The 23,178-nt window shown below is 46.3% G+C and overlaps 1 protein-coding gene across 1 annotated transcript in view; it reads left to right on the top strand.

Annotated features, from left to right (window-relative positions):
• Window positions 1–23,178, top strand: part of PROX1 (prospero homeobox 1) — a 113,089-nt gene that overhangs the window by 86,263 nt on the left and 3,648 nt on the right. Inside the window, exon 4 of the mRNA XM_088481047.1 lies at window positions 210–404. Within this exon, the coding sequence (XP_088337173.1) occupies window positions 210–404 (195 nt within the window). The remainder of the gene's footprint in view (window positions 1–209; window positions 405–23,178) is intronic.

Genomic DNA, 23,178 nt, shown 5'->3' on the forward strand with positions numbered 1-23,178 from the left:
GAAGTAGCAAGGTCATCTGAATAAACCCAGACCTTTGCAACGTCCCATATAGAGAGGCAGGTTTAGGAGAACTGTGTTATATAAGGAGGAATATGTCACCTATTGCAGATTATTGTACCCTGTATAAAAGTACTCCTTTTGGTGATTTATAATTAGCAATTACGTGTATGCTCTATATTGCTCATGTAATGATCTTGTTCTTGTTACAGTTCAACAGATGTATTACCTCTCAGCTCATCAAGTGGTTCAGCAACTTCCGAGAGTTCTACTACATCCAGATGGAGAAGTACGCCAGGCAAGCTATCAACGACGGGGTAACCAGTACAGAGGAGCTGTCCATCACTCGGGACTGCGAGCTGTACCGGGCCCTGAACATGCACTATAACAAAGCCAACGACTTTGAGGTATGTGCATTATCTGTATAGACCTTTCCCGTGATGTACACGTGTGACCTCTGGGGAACGCTGCCGCTGGGAGCAACTAGCGGTACAAGTCCACAAGTCATATAAAAGCCTGACCTCTACCCAGCTATCTAAACCCGTTACCAGGCGGCAGGGGGGCACAAGGTCAACTCCTCCATTTTTCAGTCACCCAGTGACTGTTACATACATTTTGGTGTTTTTACCACACAACACTTTGCAGTACCTCATTTTCTATTGTTATAACAGTATTGTGTTTTTCATTGTGAAGTGAGTTGATGACATTTTAAAGGGCTGTAATATAATTATATTTTGGCTTATATATATTTTATATATATATATATATATATATATATATATATACGGGCTTCTGGTAAAACAATTATAAAATCTAGTTAACATTTCACAAAGCTATGAAAGCTGTAGATCCTTGCGATTAAGCTGGCAGTGTGGGGGGAGGTTTTTATCCCTATGCCTGACAGTTTTCATGTCTATGGACAGTAGAACAGCGTGTACGCAGCTACATAGCACATGTAAGTGCATCATTAAACATGAATGTTCTAGGAACTATTCTATGCATATGTGTGAATGCTCATTTTGGAAATGTCTGAGTCAATGCACTTTAGGTGGGGGCATTTTTATTTATATATTTAATATGAATTCAGCACAAGGAACATACAGTCAGCTGTTCTCCCCTATGGATGGTAATACAGGGCACCATTAGCTCGGTGATTTTATCAGCTGAGTCACCCCATAATAGCATGTAGGAACCATCCAATTACATGCCATGTAGGGGCGAACTGGCGTTGGGACGGTAGGTTAATACCGGCAGCGACACCCAACTGTACATTGTTCATTTTACCTCACGCACCTCATGTTGGGCTATGTGTGTAGCGTACCTGCCCGTACCTCACGCCTTAACATGCAGTCTTACATTACATATAATTTATTGCCCCCATGTACTTCTTTAAAGGTGGGCAGGTATGTAGGTGTCAGGCCGATGCAGCAGCTTCAGTAATATATTGCTCACCTTTCTTCTATGAGAATATTAAGTGATATGAAGACAACATGTAAGTAATGTAAGGCACCCTTAAACCAAACCCAGGCAGCACCTAAGTATTCAGCGCGCTCCGTAATTGCTCTATACTCTCTTAGTGGGTGTTGTTACCCAGTGTTTCCCACTTGCTGGTCCGAACAGGAGAAAGTTTTGACTAATGTTTGAATTTGCATTTCTTGTGTCCAGGTTTGTTGCAGAGCTGATGAACTTAGGAGGAGGGGTACAGCGTAATTATTCTCATGCCACAATGTTATCATACAATCAGATTGTAAAGATACATACTGACAGGCCTCTCGTAGGGCAATACAGATTTTTGAGGGATAATTTGGAGTGTGATGAAAGCGATCCCTCTGTCGTGGTCCCACTTTCTGCCCCCGACATCATGCTGCTACATTCACAGACAATGAGAGTCCCAGTGCAGAGCATTGTCATGCTGGGGCCACCGTCATGGGGACCCTGAAGCAGCACAGTGTTGAGGACTGAAGGCAGGGCCAAAAAATGGTTCTGCTTGCGGCCTGCTCCAAATTGGACCCCTTTTCTGCAGGGACCCATAAAGCACAGAAGATAGGTGGTCTCAGAGAAGGTAACTCCCCTGGTATGGCATTGCGGAGTATAGGGTGGGTAGGGGACTATTGAAAGACATTATTATATGTGGCAAACTTCAACTACATGAAGCCTATCCAAAGTCTATATTCTATATAAGGAACAGATTTCCAGTGCTAGTATATCTGTCCTTTTATACTTAGCACATGCTGGTTCTATACACTGGAAAATGCCTGCTGGGGTGGTAAAGATCACTTACCCACATGTGGGGGTCGTGTCTGATATAGAAGACAGGCGGACGCAACAAAAATCTTCTCGGTTTCCCCAGCATCACTGTATTTACAATTATTCCCTCACACCTCCTAAATTCTCAGACACATCTACATCTGGCTTATGGCGAATAGTTCACAGCTTCCGTTTTAGCGCTGACTAACTTTGCAATAGGTACCTTGCACGATTCTCCAGTTGGCACCAGGGCAGGATGTAGCAAAGCTGCGCTGGGAATGTTGGATTAGTGTCAGAAACAGTAACACTGCTAGAGGACTTTAAGGACTGCAGCATAGCTTTGTTATTACAGGACTGCAGCATAGCTTTGTTATTACAGGACTGCAGCATAGCTTTGTTATTACAGGACTGCAGCATAGCTTTGTTATTACAGGACTGCAGCATAGCTATGTTATTACAGGACTGCAGCATAACTGTCTTATTACAGGACTGCAGCATAACGTTATTACAGGACTGCAGCATAACGTTATTATTACAGGACTGCAGCATAACGTTGTTATTACAGGACTGCAGCATAACGTTGTTATTACAGGACTGCAGCATAACTGTCTTATTACAGGACTGCAGCATAGCTTTGTTATTACAGGACTGCAGCATAGCTTTGTTATTACAGGACTGCAGCATAGCTTTGTTATTACAGGACTGCAGCATAGCTTTGTTATTACAGGACTGCAGCATAACTGTCTTATTACAGGACTGCAGCATAACTGTCTTATTACAGGACTGCAGCATAGCTTAGTTATTACAGGACTGCAGCATAGCTTTGTTATTACAGGACTGCAGCATAACTGTCTTATTACAGGACAGCAGCATAACGTTATTACAGGACTGCAGCATAACGTTATTATTACAGGACTGCAGCATAACGTTGTTATTACAGGACTGCAGCATAACGTTGTTATTACAGGACTGCAGCATAACTGTCTTATTACAGGACTGCAGCATAGCTTAGTTATTACAGGACTGCAGCATAACGTTGTTATTACAGGACTGCAGCATAGCTTAGTTATTACAGGACTGCAGCATAACGTTGTTATTACAGCACTGCAGCATAGCTTAGTTATTACAGGACTGCAGCATAACTGTCTTATTACAGCACTGCAGCATAGCTTAGTTATTACAGGACTGCAGCATAACTGTCTTATTACAGGACTGCAGCATAGCTTAGTTATTACAGGACTGCAGCATAGCTTAGTTATTACAGGACTGTAGCATAACGTTGTTATTACAGGACTGCAGCATAGCTTAGTTATTACAGGACTGCAGCATAATGTTGTTATTACAGGACTGTAGCATAACTATTATTACAGGACTGCAGCATAGCTTAGTTATTACAGGACTGCAGCATAACTGTCTTATTACAGGACTGCAGCATAGCTTAGTTATTACAGGACTGCAGCATAACGATGTTATTACAGGACTGCAGCATAACCTTGTTATTACAGGACTGTAGCATAACTGTTATTACAGGACTGCAGCATAACCTTGTTATTACAGGACTGCAGCATAACTGTGTTATTACAGGACTGCAGCATAGCTTAGTTATTACAGGACTGCAGCATAACTGTGTTATTACAGGACTGCAGCATAACTGTTATTACAGGACTGCAGCATAGCTTAGTTATTACAGGACTGCAGCATAACGTTGTTATTACAGGACTGCAGCATAACTGTGTTATTACAGGACTGCAGCATAACTGCGTTATTAAAGGACTGCAGCATAACATTGTTATTACAGGACTGCAGCATGACGTTGTTATTACAGGACTGCAGCATAACGTTGTTATTACAGGACTGCAGCATAACTGTGTTATTACAGGACTGCAGCATAACGTTGTTATTACAGGACTGCAGCATAACGATGTTATTAAAGGACTGCAGCATAACGTTGTTATTACAGGACTGTAGCATAACTGTTATTACAGGACTGTAGCATAACTGTGTTATTACAGGACTGCAGCATAACTACGTTATTAAAGGACTGCAGCATAACTGTGTTATTAAAGGACTGCAGCATAACTGTGTTATTACAGGACTGCAACATAACTGCGTTATTAAAGGGAGCCCAACTACATAATGTGCTGCTCATCCCAGTTTGTCCTCTATGGGCCTGATTCAGAAATGGATGCCAATGCGATCGCAGCTGCGATTTCACACGCAACGCAGAAGCGAAAATATGATCACCCGAGTATAAGGACGCACACTGCTGCCTTCTTACATGCGTGTGACGACGCATACCTAAATATCGGTAACTTCGCAGCACATCGGCGGCCATCTTAGACCTGCCGCAACCTTGGGAGCTCTTCAGACACGCAGCGCTGCATATGCACTCGCAGTGGCTAATTTATGCAGGACCATGTAACGGCGTTTAAATGGACAGACACGCCTGCGTTTCTCAGACCACTCCCCCCAAATGCTGACAGCCTGTCACTCACTCTGCGATGGATTCCTATGTGCGCCCGTGACCGCAGTGCTGATACGCATGCGCAATGGCTAACAATCGCTCGATTACGCGTGCGTAATCGCCTTTGCTTCCGTCTCTGAATCAGGCCCTGTGTTGCTGGTGACTAGGACACGGGTAACTGTGTAAAAGTAAATCTACTTTGTGTCTTTAAGAAAGGTCATTAATACCAAATTTCCCCAAATTTCTACAGTAATATTAAACCACTGAGAGCAATAAAACCTGCTTGTATTACTGTGACTAAAAACATATTGATAATAACAACTCTCCTTATGATCTTATATTATCGGCCAGTGTACATGTACCCCGCCTCCTGCGCCCGGCATCGCTCAGCACGTCACTCAGTACATGGAGCTGTCCAGCTGATGCTGAATGTGGCTGTAACCTTCCCCCTTATTGCTACGGTAAAGAATAAAAATCGCCAGCTAGTGATGAAATTGGATACGGAGGGATTTTTTTTTTTTTTCTTTTAGCAAATGGAGCATTTGCCATATTTAGCTGCACCCGTTCCTTCCAGACACAGTTTGCTGATCCCTCAGTGTGATTACCGCCTGAGATGAGGCTGTTTCTGTGAAATCACCGTCCTGCCCTTTATGTGGCTTTCTTACCCCCCAGCCTGCTTTTCAAATCGCCTTGACTTTCACTTGCACTTGTGATATAGGTTAAGTACTGGAGATGATTAAGCAGTGAACTCGCCCTGTCATAAACTGTGTGGCTGACTTGCAGCTCCCAGTAGTGTGCCCTGCATCAGGCACTTAAAAGCAAAGTCACATTGCACGCAGGAGAAGATTTTGGCCTTGTCATTTTAACTGTAGCCTTATGGCCAATGCCCAACGGTGCTTACAGCACCAGAATACAACGGCTCACATTATTCTCTACCGATGACCCAAAATTTCAGACAACCGCTCCTTGCTCACGTTTTTATTTTGATACACAGGGAGGGGGAAAGATGGCAAATAATTCAGCGACAAAGCAAAGTTATCTAGAACAAATTTCTGTATCATCTGTATGCGATGGTTTTCAGATGTAACGTTAAGTGTCTTCACTAGACTGTCTGGACCGGTGCTTATGTGTGGAAAATGTGTCTATCCCTCATTTAGAGGAAGTACAAGTTGTAACAAGGTCTTTGTACGTAAACTTGCAAAAAGGAACATTAAGGAGCGGCCTTAAAGCATGACAAAGGTTTGGGGGGGGGGCAGTTTCTGAGCTGAAGGTGAGGGGGTCAGGGAAATGGCTGACAGGCGCAACGAGCCTTTAAATGTAAATAATTCTGTGTATTTTTTTTATTATTATTATTATAATTATAATACAAAAACTAAGCAGAGTAAAAACCACAGTTGCACCAAAGAACGTGTATATACTGTTTAGAGGAGATGTCGCTGAAGTGTAAAGGGCTGCGTACTTTGTGCAGCTATAGAGCGGATTACAGCCAGACGACAGAGATATCATGTGAACGAGCCATTGCGTCCCGGCATGGGGTTTTAGGGCCTGATTCAGAGTCGCTCGTAAGCGGCCGCTCGTTCGCTCTGAGCGATGTTCGCACAACTGCGCATGCATACGGATTGTAATACGCATGCGCGAACCAGTCAGTGCGGACGAAAATCGTTTGTTTGCAAAATAGCGAATGTCTGCTATTTTGAGTGACAGGAGGAGGCGTATGTGAGTGGTAACAGGGGAAGGTGCTTGAAAACGGGGAGTGGAATTCAGAACGCAGGCGTGCTTAAAGGTCAAAACGGGCGTTTTATGGGTGTGCATAATTAATACAGCAGCGTCATTGACCACGTCACTGGGTTATTTTATAGTCAGAACTACTCGCAAAATAGCGGTTGAAAAAAACCAACCACAAGAATAGCGAGCAGTTCATACGCTGTTCGATGTACTCGATTAATCTAATAAATAGCGGACATGACGTAGGATGCGAGCGGCCAGGGGGCGTATTTTTCAAAATTTCGACCGCAAGTTTTGTTCGCTCGTTCAGACTTAGTGGCGTGAACAGACCGCAAAGTGCGAACGGTTCATTTGAATAGCCACCCCTTTTTTTTAAACCAACGACCGCAAATAGCGAGTTAGCAGACATCCCGGTTCTTTCAGTCCAATCTCACATCCATCCAGCATCTGAAGGTGTATTACGCATCATAATGTAATAGCATCTGTTGTATCACCTGTAGCATTCACCAGAGACCGAAAGTCACACAAAAAAGCTGCAGCCAAGTCCGCGCCTTGCTGGCAGGACCCTCTCCTGCCCATTAATTGTGCCCCTCGAGCTCACCGATCACCGTAATAAAGTGGCCAAAGTGCCCGTCGCCTTTGTTTTACCCTCAGTCATTACCCCCGCTGCCCCCCTCTTGTCCTAATTTGGGTCATCGGCTCCAATCGAAAACCCGCCGAGATACGCTTTAAACGCTGCGTCTCTGTTAGTTCTACTATACCGTGACCCTTTTCTCAACGTCCTTAAAGAAAAAAAAAAGTACAGTGTAATGTTGCTTTGCTCACCTTATTGTTCTTTGTTGGGGTGAACAAAGCATTTCCTACAGTGGCTATAGCACATAATTATACAGCTTTCAGTAGCAGCGTCTTGGCACATATCAGAGTTCAGAAGAGGCTTTGCGGAAAAAGAAAAAACCTATGTTTTGTGGCAGCCTAGGGAGGGTCTCATCTTTCCTTCAGAAAATAGTTCAAGGCTCTTCTGTCAGGCTCCTCTACTTAGAGCTCCCTCTCCTCCTGCTTCATAAAGTTTAAAGGGGATTCAGTGGAGCCCTGTGATCTCTTTCCTTTGAAAGATTGTGCACAGAGCAGTCCTTTGACTTCAAGAGTTCACAGATTCATGTCTTTAGGTATCATGTGTCTGACCTTATCAGTGGCTCTATTTAATGTCGGAGAAAAGTCTAAACTCTTTGTGTGTTGGTCTGTTTTGCATCTGTGAAATAATTTGGTGAAAAGACCGTCCTTTTTAATTCGCCGCAGAGAAGCCATTTCTGACTGTAACCTACCCTGTGGATCTTTTTTGGGAGAGAGGGGAGGGGGGTTCCTCCACCCCTTGTGCCTTCTATACGGACGATTTCACCTTCAGAGTACAATTATGCGATAACAGCACCCCCCCCCCCCACCCTCAATACAAAACAAACCGTTTTCACGTTCCGCCTTCCCACCTCTGTTGGAAGAGTCGGCCTCCTTGGTGCGGGCTTCCTCGCTTTCCTAACAAGCACTGAACGGATCCTGCTACCTAGACGCCCGGGCCGGCCAGCAGTTGGCTTTCTCTCGCTGTGACCTACCCTTAAGGCCCTCGTAATTAATTGTTCTTTAGAGATTAGGAAAGTTCAAAGACAGTGTGTGCGGCGGGTGATGTCTATTGTCTGACATTCATTTCTCCTTCATTCCCGCAAAAAAGGTTATCAAACGGCCCAGTACAGGGCTCATTTCTAACCACTGCTGGTGATCATTAATACAGCGTTCAGTGCACAAATCAATGGATGAGAGGGGTGCAGTGTATGTACAAAGGCAAACAATTGCTGATATGGTGCATTTTAAGCTATCGTAAAACACATTGAGATGCAAAAATCATCACAAAGCTCCCGGCTTTAAGAGGGTAAAAAAAATATTTTGCAGAGAACCCTAAATTATCATTCTTTAGGTGTTATTAAAGCATATCTGGTGCGAAACAGGAGACACTGCGACTTCTTTTACACTCTCCATCCCCTCGCGCCCCTTTGCGCTCGTGCATTGGGTTTGTGCAACGGAATGGAGCCTTCAGCAAAGGAACGCGTTGAATCACGGCGATGTGCAGCTTATTCTCATACGCACTTGTGTCTGATACTTCTCGGAAACGTTTTCTATATGCACACGTGATTTTAAAATGAAGAGAGAAATGATGCAATGCAAATTATATTCATTACTGTTTGGGGTGTAACAAAGCTTTTCACAAAAAGCCTTAATTTGGATACTGTAGCACTTCAAAGGCGCTGTCCCCAATTACCGTCCCTCGAGCTTCGTTTCCTCAGCCTAGTCGCGTCAGTAAGGCTGTAATATGCCAAAGTATTTATGATTTTGGTGTATTTTAAATGTTTAAATAAAAGCAGCATCAACGTCCCTTTACTTTCAAGGGTTGCTAAAGGCACAGGTTCTCAAACTCAGGGCCTGATTCACAGCCGGACGCTCTGACGTAGCGCTCGCTCTGAATCAGGGCCGGCCTTCTGTTTTTTTTATGGAGCGGCCTCCTGGTCACCCACAGCTATAGCGAGCGGCCAGGAAGATGGTCGTGATCGTCAAGACCATCGCGACCATCGGACTTACGACGAGACCCTTGTGGTAGGGCCGAAAGCACTCCCACTGACATCACTTGTGATGTCAGTGGTGCCGGCCCCAGACGGTAGGCGTTCCCATGAGAACGCCTCCGTCTGTGCAGCCACGCCCCCGGCCCGCCCGCCAAAGGGGGCGTGCTGTCACTCAACATCGACAGCACACCCCCTTTTGGTACGAGACCCGGAGCGACGGTTTGCCCGCCGCTATCCAGGTCTCGCGCAAGCGCATGACGGAGTCGTCTCCGTCGTGCGCATGCGCACTGGGCCACCATCGACCCGCTTGCGAGCGTATAGCGCTCGCGAGCGGGTCCTCAGGACCCCAAACAGTACATGTTTTCCAGGTCTCCTCACAGAATCACAAGTGACATAGGGCCTGATTCAGAGCCACTCGTAAGCGGCAGTACGCTCGTTCCGAGCGATGTTCGCACTTATGCGCATGCGTACGGTTTATAATACGCATGCGCGAACCAGTCAGTGCGGCCGAAAAACGTTTGTTCGCTATATAGCGAATGCCTGCTACTTTGAGTGACAGGATGAGGCGTATGTGGGTGGTAACGGGAAGGTGCTTGAAAACGGCGAGTGGAATTAAGAACGCAGGCGTGCTTAAAGGTCAAAACGGGCGTTTTATGGGTGTGCATAATTAAAACAGCAGCGTCATTGACCACGTCACCTGGTTGTTTTATAGTCAGAACTGCTCGCAATATAGTGGTAGGAAAAACCAACCACAAGAATAGCGAGCAGTTCATACGCTGATCGATGTACTCGATTAATCTAATAAATAGCGGACATGACGTAGGATGCGAGCGGCCAGGGGGCGTATTTTTCAAATAAACGTCCGCAAGTTTTGTTCGCTCGTTCAGACATGGAGGCGTCAACACACCGCAAAGAGCGAACGGTTCATTTGAATAGCCACCCCCTTTTTCTGAACGAGCGAGCGCTAATTGCGTCCGGCTCTGAATCAGGCCCATAATTAGCTCCACCTGTGGATCTTTTAAAATGTGCCAGTGAGTAATGAGTACACCTGTTAACTTAATGGGTGACCTGGAAAATGTGACCTATGTGGGGTCCTGAGGACCGAGTTTGAGAACCTCTGCCTTAAAGTATTCAGGGTAAATTTGCTAAGCCGCGTTTTATCAAAGCCGTCAATGATCGGCAGCCTCGGACGATGGATTTAGGACGGTAACTTGATAAACCGGAGGTTACTAAATCTACCCCTCGATAAGGTTTACGTTATTTTTGTTATGAGAGCAATAGACGAGTGCAGTTTACTTTAGTGCGATGTAAAACTAGAGGCTACATAAAGCAGATACACAGGAGTCGCAGATTACAGGGGGCAACTGCGCAAACGGCAAATAAATGTATTGCCTGGTGGGTGCGACCTAAGAGGTGCGCTTACACCTATCCAGGCGCGGTGAACGCAGAATGCGTTGCACATATTTGCAGTGCGTCGTCTGACAGTAAATATTTTTGCCATCTTGAATCCAGTGAAATGAATCTGAGATTAGCATTTTGCACAATTCACAAGTAACTAGACGATATATTGGACGATTTGTCATTTTGAGGCGAATCGAAACGACAAATTACATCCACCTCGTCTAGTGTGTCCGCACTATTGCGCGCTGCCATGAACCCTTCATCGCATCTTCACATCTGACTGCAGTGCAGGCAGACCTCCAGATCTGACAACAGTGCGTCTGGATGAGACGGAGGAACGATATATCAGGCGGTCGTACACCAGAGTGTGTACGGACCGCCCGATATATATTGTGCCGTCGCTGGGCACACACATCGTCTAGCGTGTACCCAGCTTTACATCGGAAAGACTCCTACAGCACTTTACACATCTTGTTTGGTTGTGTTTCTGTTTGTTTGATTCAATGAAATGTGTGTTTCACCAACATATCATGACTGTTTGCATAAACACAATTAAACATTATCCTAAGTGGCGGGACGGAAACGTTCTTTTCATCTAGATCGCATTTGCAAATGGCCATATTGTTTTTATTTGTTTTGACAAATACTAATTACAATTGCTGGAACAAAATCGTGTTTAGCGAAGCCAGTCTGAATGGAACGGTAATTTGAGAAGCCCAGTTGTAAAGTTACAGTAGTTACAGAAAATTAGATTTTTTTTTTTTTTTCTTCCTTGGAATTTTATATGTTGTTTTAAAGATTGTGCTATTATCGTACAGCTGTTGTATTGTTATTTAAACAATCGTTTCCACAACATCATTTCTGTCGCTTTATTAAACAACATAAGCGTGGGTTGCACATGTGGCGAGACGTGTCAGCAGATGGGAGCGTTAAATCTGTTACCGCGAATAAACACACTGATGCCCGCCTATTAACCATACTTGTCTGCTTTTTTTAAAAACATATTTTCAGGGAGATGAGCACGTAGCGCCTAGGTGCGGTGTGTCGTCAAAAGGGGTGTGTCCTCGTCTACCCAAGAGGCATTTCTAGCTCCACCCATCGGCTTATCTAGTCAGCCTAGCGTTGTCTCCAACAGGTAGATCCTATCGTGCTGCAGGCAGCATCCTTACGCCATGTTGTTATAGTGCGTGTCTGACTTAATTTTAGCTCTCTTCCTTTGATTTATATATTTTGTTTCCGCCAGCCCAATGAGTTTAATGCGACTTGTGCGTACGCCAGCACAACTGAGGTTACTGTCACTTACACCCTTAGCAATGTGACCCCCCCCCTCACCCTGCTGTCACTCTCCAGACTGAGACCTGAAGGTGTCAGACAGTTTGCAAGAATCATCAGAGCGTCACGAAAATCAAATTTGGAAATGAGACTGCCGCCTGTGATGAGACGATAGAGAAGTCTGTCTGCATGGCGAGCCTGCGCCGGGCCATAACGTGCGCCCTGCGAAGAGGTTTGTTCTGCTAAACAACAAACACTTCCATCAGCCGCTCATGCAACAGGTTGTCTGTACTTAAGAAGAAACTGTAGATAGTATCGTACGTAGACACAGCTAATACAGTAATGCAAAAAGCTCTCATCAAAAATTAAAGCTATTCTTATGAATCTTTAATCGGAAGCGATGAAAAGGGACACTGGCGAAGCCAAGTGTTTTGTTTCCACCTTCTCGTCAGGGTTGCTCGTCATTGTCTTTCCACTTTCTCAAGCAGACGTTCACTTTGAAACTGACATAAGTCATTTCTTAAACAGACAGGCAGCTGCCCCAATGTGAACACCTAACGTATTCAGCGCTGTCAGGTGACGAGGCCTCTCAGCACTTTTCCAGGCCCTCGCTTATTTCCATCACAATAAGATCATGCTTCCTGCAGGCAATATTTAAATCTTCCAACAGGAGCAAGTCACTTAGACACGAACAATTACATACAAACAAATAAGCTCTTACAATGCAGCGGCTGGCGCACTTGTGCCCTTGACCTCGGTGGCATATATATTTTGCTTTTTTATTTATCTGTCACGGACAGTAAATTCGCTGCCAGTGGACAAAACCGGTATTAAAGTGCGACGGTTTGTTCCTCGTATTTTTCTTCTATACACTTTACTATGCAGTTTGAATCATTGGGCCTCATTCACAGTAGCCTTGATATTAGGAGTTCGACCTACAATCTTAAAGCCTATTTAACACGTTTTAACTTTGGTATTCCAAAAATATAATTGATGTAAGCGAACGGAGACACTCATTTTTCGACAAGCGTTTGCCTTACTTCGTGTAAGTTTCAGCGCTGACGACCAGTAACGCTCTGTAGGGTCCTAGCAGCGTTCTAGGGGAGTGAATCCGTGAGTCCCTGGCGTTCTCTGCTGCAGGGAGACTTTAAGAACACACCGCTAAAAGCGAAGATTAAAATGTTTTGTCTACGCTATTAACACGTGCGCGAGCACTAAAAGTGTTGAGGCATCTGCTTAATGGGTTACCATTTTGTTTGTGAAATCTTAAAAATACTCTTTAAAAACAGAATTCAAAACAAGGTTTTTTTTGGTCATCCAAGTTCAAAAATTATTGGTATATATGGGAAACTGTAGGTCGGCCGAGCTGGAGTCCAATTACTAATATAACAGATAGCAATTTTACAACAAACGCATAAAAATATATAAAGAAGTATTACCGCAAGCAAAGTGAGAATCTAACGTTTGCTGCTTCCAATTAACATCTATCAAAAAATGAGGAAATATAGATGTTTGGGGCCTGATTTTAAGTTGCGCGCTAGTTCAAATGCGCCGGTATCTTGCAATTTTTTTTATTTTTTTTTTACTGTGTAATCATTGCGAGCTGCATACACATGTCTGCAAACTCACGTTCCAGCCAGTGCCGCACACAGCGCCGCTGTTTCTCTGCAGACTGCTAAATGGCTGATTCTGGGTGGGAACTGGACAGCACCAATGCGACACCAGCAGGAGTCATACGTATTCTGTGTAGACGGGGTAGGTGTAAATGCAGATGATAATGGTGCATGGAGTAGTGGGGCGGTGCGATATATGCAGGTGCGCATTGTCACATTCTGTTCGCAGTGGGCGGATGTAGTTGCATTCGGCATTGCGAGCGACTCAAAGTCAGGCCCTTAAATCTAATTTTAGGAACGTAGAATTTGACGGCAGATAAGAACCACTTGGCTCATCTAGTCTGCTCCATTTTTAAAACATATTGTTACCTCAACCCTTATTGATCCTTACTTCTTATGAAGGATATCCTTATGTCTATCCCATGCATGTTTACATTGCTCTACTGTCTTAGGGCCTGATTCAGAGCTGAACGCTCTGACCAGAGCGCTCGCTCTGAATCAGGGCCCTCCTCCATGAAAATGGAGCGGCCCCCTGGCCGCTCGCATAGCTGTGGGTGACCACCCACAGCATATGCGAGCGTCCATGATGATGGTCGCGATGGTCTTGACCATCGCGACCATCGGGCTTGCGACGGAGACCCTGCAGTAGGGTCTCGCTGCCGCAAGTCCTGGAGTGATTTTGGCTCTATCAGAGCCAAAATCACTCCCACTGACATCACTAGTGATGTCAGTGGGGCCGGCTTCAGACGGTAGGCGTTCCCATGGGAACGCCTCCGTCTGGCAGGCACGCCCCCGGCACGCCCACCAAAGGGGGCGTGCTGTCAATCAACATCGACAGCACGCCCCCTTTGGTGCGAGACCCAGAGCGATGGAGAGCCCGTCGCCCGCCAGGTCTCGCGCATGCGCACGACGTAGCTCCCTCCGTCGTGTGCATGCGCAGTGAGGGAACATCGACCCGCTTGCGAGCGTCCTGCGCTCTCGAGCGGGTCTGAATGACCCCGTTAGCTTCTACCACCTCTGATGGGAGCAATTCCACTTGTCCACTACCCTTTCTGTGATGTCATTTTTTCTCAAATTTCCCCTGAACCTACCACCTTCCAGTGTCAGATCATGTCCTCTTGTTCTAATACTTCTCTTTCTTTGAAGAATGTCTTCTTCCTTTACCTTGTTAAAACCCTTTATATAGAGTTAGAGTAACATAACATGGTATAGAGTTAGAGTAACATTTTTTAGGAGTTAAGGTTAGGCCAGGGGTGGGGAACCTTTTTTCTGCCGAGGGCTATTTTGATATATATAACACTATTTGCGGATTCGGTGCAGGCCACAACCCCTCTCCGTTTGATGTCACAAGGGGCGGGGCCACAATCACCGGTGATTACAGCAATGCCTGGAGCATCCTGAGGATGCTCCGGGGAGCTGCAAGGGCAGTGGTGTGACCATCTTAAGCGTCCTAAGGACGCTCCAGGCGGCTCTGCTGCATAGATTCTGGCTGCAGGGGGGGAATTAGGTTTAGGCTACATGGAGGGAGGGGTAGGGTTAGGGTACTTGCTGGCAGGTGTCAGTAACCCTGTCGGAATGCTGGCATTGGGATTCTGACCACCAGGGTACTGAGCGCCGCTATCTCGTACCCAACCCGTTCTTTTCATGAGCCCACTAAGTGTGCCAGCTAAATGCCCTCTAGCCTCCATGCATTGCTTTAGATGCGCCGAGCTGAGCCTCGACTGGACGCATACGCATCTGATCATTACACCACAAATACGATTTTATTGTACTATAGATAAAGGAGGCATTATCAGTAGTGACTGGAGAATCAGATGATATGATGACATCTGAACCAAATGCCTGGTCCTGTGTAACCATTCTCCAGCCCACGTTACAGCCTTTGAGTTAGTAAATCTCTGACATTTCTCTGTCTGTTTTGGGGTATTTATTAGAGCTGGTACAGATGATACTTTGCCATTCTCCTCTCGGGCTGGGAATATGCATTTGGAACGTTAAGGACTTGAATTTATTTTCCCCGTTTTCACCTTGTGTACAGTCTGGTCTGTGACACTGATGGTGATTATGTCATTATTTTTCTCTGGGGTCTTTGGCACATCTGCAGAACTGATGTACATCTTCTTTGTTACACTGGCATACGTCCCATATCACCAATGCTTCATTAGCCTTGGTGACTGCCTTCTTGCCAGACAAGAATGCCCAAATCTCAGCTCCTTTTGTGTGTGCTTGTTCCTTTATTCATCCTTGAATTTCTTGTGCTTTTTTTTTTTTTTTTTTATCTCCTTGTATTTCTAAAGAGCAGATGTCTCTGCCGCCCCCCTCTCCCATATCTCCTGAGTCTCATAGGCAGAAGAAAAGTGACTCTGTAACCCCTGTGGGGCCACGATGACCGAAAGTGACCTTTAGCCCAGGTTTTACCTCGTTGGTAAAAAAAAAAAAAAAAGATAAAATAAATTTACATATTTGGACCGTTATTTTATGTCATAAGGAACCATGTAGCCGAATACCGCAGTTGTGTATCTGGGGTGTAGGGATGGGGGGGGTGTAGAGTCTTTATAAGGTGGACTCAGGTCAGTCTACTGCCCCGTGTTTCTCATGTGGGGGATTATTGCAAAATGAAAACGACCAAAGCTCTCTCCAGTATAACTCTTATCGTATTAAAGGTTGTTTGCGCAGCTTTGTAGTGTGTGTAAGCAGAACGTTTGAAGGCCATATAGCTGCTAAACCTTGGTTGCAACACAGTGACCCCTTTGGAAACCAACTTTATCTGGATGAGAAAAGTCAGTTCTGTTTAACAAACTATCAGTCAGTGTTTATCTAGAAACTGAAATCCAAGTCATACGCTATTGATCTTGTTCGTTTCCAAAGACTGCTACTGAATTTAGAAAACAACCCTGATCATTGGGCTATTGGAGGCTTTGTTAGTTGCATTCTTTTGCTAACCCCAATAAAAGACTTCCTACAAAATAAAACACTTCCTCCAAATGGTGGCTACTAGGTAACATCTGCTACATTTAACCATTTTTTTAAAAACTATGGGCCATTCTTAAATGGCCATGCTGAAGTTCCTATATCTCCCAATGGTCTTATTAAAGATGGCGGCCTCGCCCTGTTTTGGTTAAGTTTTGAGAAAAAAAAACATCTTATTGTACTGACATTTCCAATATCTGAAATAGGGAAACTGTTACTTAATTTCAATATAGGAATTGTATTTCTCTCTGGGACATAATTAATTGCCATAAAGCATCTAATAATGATATAGAATATCATTCATATTTTGGAGAACGTGGAATGGACTGGATACGTGTAGGATAGAGCAGTGGTTCTTATTCTTCAGTGTGTTACGGCAGAAAAAAAGTTTAAGAACCACATACATGATCCAAAATGTTAAATATATGGAAATTAAATGTAATGAACCTTTGTATTGTTGTACCCAAAGCAGGCTATAAAATCGGGAAAGCACACTCTACTCCCCTCCTCTGATGATTGGCCAGAGCGTGTCCTGGAGCGGGGGGGGAGAGCGGGAAAGCACACTCTCCTCCCCGCACTCTGATGATTGGCCAGATCGTGTCCTGGAGTAGGGGGGAGAGCGGGAAAGCACACTCTCCTCCCCTCACTCTGATGATTGGCTAGATCGTGTCCTGGAGCATGGGGGAGAGCGGGAAAGCACACTCTCCTCCCCTCACTTTGATGATTGGCCAGATCGTGTCCTGGAGCAGGGGGGAGAGCGGGAAAGCACACTCTCCTCCCCTCACTCTGATGATTGGCCAGATCGTGTCCTGGAGCATGGGGGAGAGCGGGAAAGCACACTCTCTTCCCCTCACTCTTCCGATTGGTCAGAACGTGTCCTGGAGCGGGGGGGGGCGAGAGCGGGAAAGCACACTCTCCTCCCCACGCTCTGATGATTGGCCAGAGCGTGTTTTGGAGCAGGGGGGAGAGCGGGAAAGCACACTCTCCTCCCCTCACTCTGATGATTGGCCAGAGCGTGTCCTGGAGCAGGGGGGAGAGCGGGAAAGCACACTCTCCTCCCCTCACTCTGATGATTGGCCAGATCGTGTCCTGGAGCATGGGGGAGAGCGGGAAAGCACACTCTCCTCCCCTCACTCTGATGATTGGCCAGAGCGTGTTTTGGAGCAGGGGGGAGAGCGGGAAAGCACAATCTCCTCCCCTCACTCTGATGATTGGCCAGAGCGTGTTTTGGAGCAGGGGGGAGAGCGGGAAAGCACACTCTCCTCCCCTCACTCTGATGATTGGCCAGATCGTGTCCTGGAGCAGGGGGGAGAGCGGGAAAGCACACTCTCCTCCCCTCACTCTGATGATTGGCCAGATCGTGTCCTGGAGCAGGGGGGAGAGCGGGAAATCACACTCTCCTCCCCTCACTCTGATGATTGGCCAGATCGTGTCCTGGAGTAGGGGGGAGAGCGGGAAAGCACACTCTCCTCCCCACGCTCTGATGATTGGCCAGATCGTATCCTGGAGCAGGGGGGAGAGTGGGAAAGCACACTCTCCTCTCCTCACTCTGCCGATTGGTCAGAACGTGTCCTGGAGCGGGGGGGGGGAGAGCGGGAAAGCGCACACTCCTCCCCTCATTCTGTTGATTGGCCAGATCGTGTCATGGAGCAAGGGGGAGAGCGTGAAAGCACACTCTCCTCCCCTCCTCTGATGATTGGCCAGATCGTGTCCTGGAGTGGGGGGGGGGAGCGGGAAAGCACACTCTCTTCCCCTCACTCTGATGATTGGCCAGAGTGTGTTTTGGAGCATGGGGGAGAGCGGGAAAGCACACTCTCCTCCCCTCACTTTGATGATTGGCCAGATCGTGTCCTGGAGCAGGGGGGAGAGCGGGAAAGCACACTCTCCTCCCCTCACTCTGATGATTGGCTAGATCGTGTCCTGGAGCATGGGGGAGAGCGGGAAAGCACACTCTCCTCCCCTCACTTTGATGATTGGCCAGATCGTGTCCTGGAGCAGGGGGGAGAGCGGGAAAGCACACTCTCCTCCCCTCACTCTGATGATTGGCCAGATCGTGTCCTGAAGCATGGGGGAGAGCGGGAAAGCACACTCTCTTCCCCTCACTCTTCCGATTGGTCAGAACGTGTCCTGGAGCGGGGGGGGGGGCGAGAGCGGGAAAGCACACTCTCCTCCCCTCACTCTGATGATTGGCCAGATCGTGTCCTGGAGCATGGGGGAGAGCGGGAAAGCACACTCTCCTCTCCACACTTTGATGATTGGCCAGATCGTGTCCTGGAGCAGGGGGGAGAGCGGGAAAGCACACTCTCCTCCCCTCACTTTGATGATTGGCCAGATCGTGTCCTGGAGCAGGGGGGAGAGCGGGAAAGCACACTCTCCTCCCCTCACTCTGATGATTGGCCAGATCGTGTCCTGGAGCAGGGGGGAGAGCGGGAAAGCACACTCTCCTCCCCTCACTCTGATGATTGGCCAGATCGTGTCCTGGAGCGGGAAAGCACACTCTCTTCCCCTCGCTCTGATGATTGGCCAGAGCGTGTTTTGGAGCATGGGGGAGAGCGGGAAAGCACACTCTCCTCCCCTCACTCTGATGATTGGCCAGAGCGTGTGTTGGAGCATGGGGGAGAGCGGGAAAGCACACTCTCCTCCCCTCACTCTGATGATTGGCCAGATCGTGTCCTGGAGCATGGGGGAGAGCGGGAAAGCACACTCTCCTCCCCTCACTCTGATGATTGGCCAGAGCGTGTGTTGGAGCATGGGGGAGAGCGGGAAAGCACACTCTCCTCCCCTCACTCTGATGATTGGCCAGAGCGTGTCCTGGAGCGGGGGGGGGGGTGCGGGAAAGCACACTCTCTTCCCCTCACTCTGATGATTGGCCAGAGCGTGTGTTGGAGCATGGGGGAGAGCGGGAAAGCACACTCTCTTCCCCTCACTTTGATGATTGGCCAGAGCGTGTGTTGGAGCAGGGGGTTAAAGCACTCTCTCCTCTCCTTGCTCAGCTGTTTGCTTGAAGTGCGTCCTGTAGGACCCATCCTCTTATTTTTTTGTCACACTACTGTCATTGTGTGTGACACACTAAGGGATTGCAATGCAGTTTAAGAACCCCTGGCATAGAATATGGAGAAGTCTCTGTGTTGGAGGGTGTTACGGTCTTGTAGTTTCACAATGCAGCAGTAACTCTTTAGGTGCCAGCAGTAATGCATTTATAGTCATTTGGAAATGTTTAGGTGTTTATCCATGAGGTTTTCATCACAGCGGAGGCGTTTCTTTTCTTTGCGCACCCGCCACTAAACCTTCTGAAGGACATTACTTGATTCAGTCTCTCGGAGCCTAAAATAGCTGAAAGCCGTTTACAGTGACGTAGGTCACAAGGTTACGAGAACCATCTTGTCTCGTGTCAGGTCATGGGGACACATACATATATTTTTGTGAATGTTGGATCAATTTGTGTTTTTATTTTAGTGGCCCTTTAAATAAAAAATCACAAAATGACGTAGGTGTAGACTTGCTTATGGGCAAATTCCAGCGCAATGCGTAACGTGGAGAATATTTTTCAGGACCATTTAGAACATATTCGCTCATCTCTTATGCCAGTTTTTGATTGTTACCCGCGTTTGTTACCTTGATCTAAAAGAGGGGGGAGATTTATCAAATCTTGGAGAGAGATAAAGTGTAGAAGTTTCCCCCACCAACCAATCGGCCTCTGACTGTCATTTTATAGGCTGTGCTAAATAGATGACAGCAGCTGATTGGTTGGCTCCACTTTATCTCTCTCCAAGATTTAATAAAAAAAATAAACCTTGTCACCTTTTGGGCTACTTTCCACATCTACACTAAAGCAAGTGATGCCGGTACTATGAGTTAGTAAAGGAAGAACACTGGCATAGGGATCAATGATCTTCGAACGTTTTGCGGTTGTAGTGCGCGCCCCATTCACTTCTCTTCAAAGCAACTGTATCAGCAAGTCACCAAATCACTTTTATTAACAAACAAAATATGTTACACTAACAACCAATAAGACTGAACGCACGTACTGCAAAATATATTTTACTTTGCATCTGACGTCATTGTTTGTTCCCACTGCCCTTTTGCCTCCTCAGTTTGCCAGCCAGGTCCTCTCCAAGTTTGGTCCAACAGAAGACAACGTGTGCTGCTCTAAAGGGAGAAAGGTTTCTCCTCAGTCAATATTTACAGGGCAAACAGCCGGGGGTAGCACAGTTTGCTGAAGGGAGTCATGTGAACACAAGGGTGAATGAATCCTCGGTGAAGTGCTTGAACTGTTCGTCTCTCTTCCTCAGGTGTCATTTCATCTTACTCTGTGTTTTCCCTTCGGCCTCTCGCTATTTGGGTTTCTTTAGATAATTGCAGCGTGGACTGTAGGCTCTTGTCCTGCTGTGTTAGAGGACCACAACATGTGAAATATACAGATGTCCTAATGAGTATGTGTGTACACTTGCTACATGCGCTCTCACAAAATAATTATTGTTACCATGTATCCTTGCCGACACTATGTGGTAGATGGCTACATTGAGACATATATATGGGCTCATGAGCGGCTTCTAGTGGCCAAATTATAGTGAAAAATACTAGTCATCTACATTCTCGTCTTCACTTTAGGGCAAAGTTTATCTTACACTGAGGAATTTAATTTCCCTTGGCAATAATATATCAATATATGACGCAAAATATATAATTATATAGTTTCATGTGATTTGAATAGAGGTTTGTTTCTCCCACCTGTGCACAGACAGCGATGACTGTTTCTTCCCCATTTTGGCCGGTAGTAATTACTCGGCTCTACGTTAAAATAATAAAGAAAAATTAGTAAAGCGCACGTGAAAATAAGTTTTCAATTTGCTTAATTGGAAAAGGGGCTTCTGTGGTAACGCAAAGCCAACATATTCCCTTAGCCTCCGGCGGCGCAGAACCAGAGTTCAAGGGGAGTTTTTTCGTTGTTTTTTTTTTTTTTCGTTTTGTTTTGTGAATCGGTTGTAAAAACCCATCTGAAATATTCATGCAGAATTGTCTGAGAAGCAGTTTGTGTTTTATTTACTGCTCAGGAGAACAGCCTCAGTGGATTAGTTCTACAATACCCATAACAAAGGCACGACAGCTGATGCATGTGATGTTAGGAGGTGACAAAACAGTTAAAGTATGCTGCTGGCTTCAAGCAAACCAGTCAGCAGATGCAGACAAAAGGATTTGTGACCAGAATAACTCCAAGCCGAGCAGTCAAGAGGATCCAAAATACCAATACCCTTTTCTCCTTCACCTTGTCTTCTCCTTACTGTCAGCATTGTATTGCCCTTTTATAGTAAAGAAACCAATAACTCAGGATTTGCCGGGATCCCGCCACTGGATCCTTACCCCCGTCCTCCGGGTGCTCTAATTAGATGTGGGCTTAACCCCTACGTCATGTATTTAATCAACAAAGGCAAATGGCGTATGGGGGTCACCACCTAGGGTCCCCCTTGAAGGAGAAATGTTTCCTATCTTTTATATAAACAAAGAGGGGACATAAATTCCACGGGAAGATCGGAGTCGTGGTCACCTGGGGGTCAGATGTGCGCAGTAGGCTGATCTTTGACAGAACAGCGCTCTTGTTTTACGTGTATTGTACGCGGGGTTGTCAGCTGGGGAAAGTGGTCGAGGACAGCGCACACTGCGGAAGAAGCCATTTTGAGGACTTTCATGGCAATGCAGCTTCTTAGTCCACTGGAAGCTAGAGACAACCCAAAGGCACTGACCAGTCACCTAACAATTAGTCTAGCCCACAAAATGGCTGCCTCCACTACGCATCTGATGGATGCAAGTGATGGCTTCAGGGCCGTCGTGAAAAATTGTCGTCCCAGGTATATAGGGGAGGGGACCACATGCATGGAAGTGTGGCCACACTGCATATATGTGCCACTGAAGGGGGCATATCCATACTAGGGGGTTGACTGTGACTCTTTCGCGGGTCGGGGCCTCCAGACCCCCCCTCTCTGCACCCCTGGATGGCTTCTCCTCTCTGCACCCCTGGATGGCTTCTCTCTGCACCCCTGGATGGCTTCTCCTCTCTGCACCCCTGGATGGCTTCTCCTCTCTGCACCCCTGGATGGCTTCTCCTCTCTGCACCCCTGGATGGCTTCTCTCCACATAAAGCCATTTTTTGTAATGTAAATTAATATTGAGGGGAAAAAAAGGTTTAGGAAATATGTAAAACCAACCTTTGATAAAGGACTGATACTAATATCTCTCAAAGTATCTTTTACACGTACAGTAGGAACAGGAAACCGACGCTAATGAACTTTTAATTGCCCTATTTGTAATATGCGTTGTTCTATCTAACAGTTATTTCCACCAGTCAGCAGTCAGCATTGATCGTAGTGCAATAGCAGTAAAATCCCTGGTTTATGTGGATAGCAAACCCACGAGGGGTTAATCCTTCCCCATGGCGGAAAGTGCTTGGCGGCCACTCAGAAGATAACAGCCTGCCACCTTTTTGCACTGGGCCGGTGAATCTGAAAGAGCGCACCGAGCCCAGTGAGACGACGCCTGCGTTATGTGATAATACCATAGTGCGGGAAGCTGCAGACAAGCCTGCGCTTATTTTACAAAGTGTTCATACCGAGCCGATGCTCCTTCAGAAAACAGGAGAGGCTGTCTTCCGTTTAACCTTTGTCATTCCCTGCCTATTCTCTGTGACATTCATTCAGCTGCCAGAAGCGCTTGGCAAGGCTGGGGCCGTACACGCGTCCCAGTGACCGCTAACCTTGGTATGTCCTGACACTTATGATGTGTATCTGCAGGACACAGAAGGCAAGCAGGCTGCTATGTCAGGCTTTTATTGTGGGCTGCAGATGCTGGGGGACAGTCAGTTTCATAAAATAAATCAGCCTTGAAGGTAAAG

This window comes from Taudactylus pleione, unplaced genomic scaffold (genome assembly GCF_031769625.1).
Source record: "Taudactylus pleione unplaced genomic scaffold, aTauple2 ptg000261l, whole genome shotgun sequence".
NCBI lineage: Eukaryota > Metazoa > Chordata > Amphibia > Anura > Myobatrachidae > Taudactylus > Taudactylus pleione.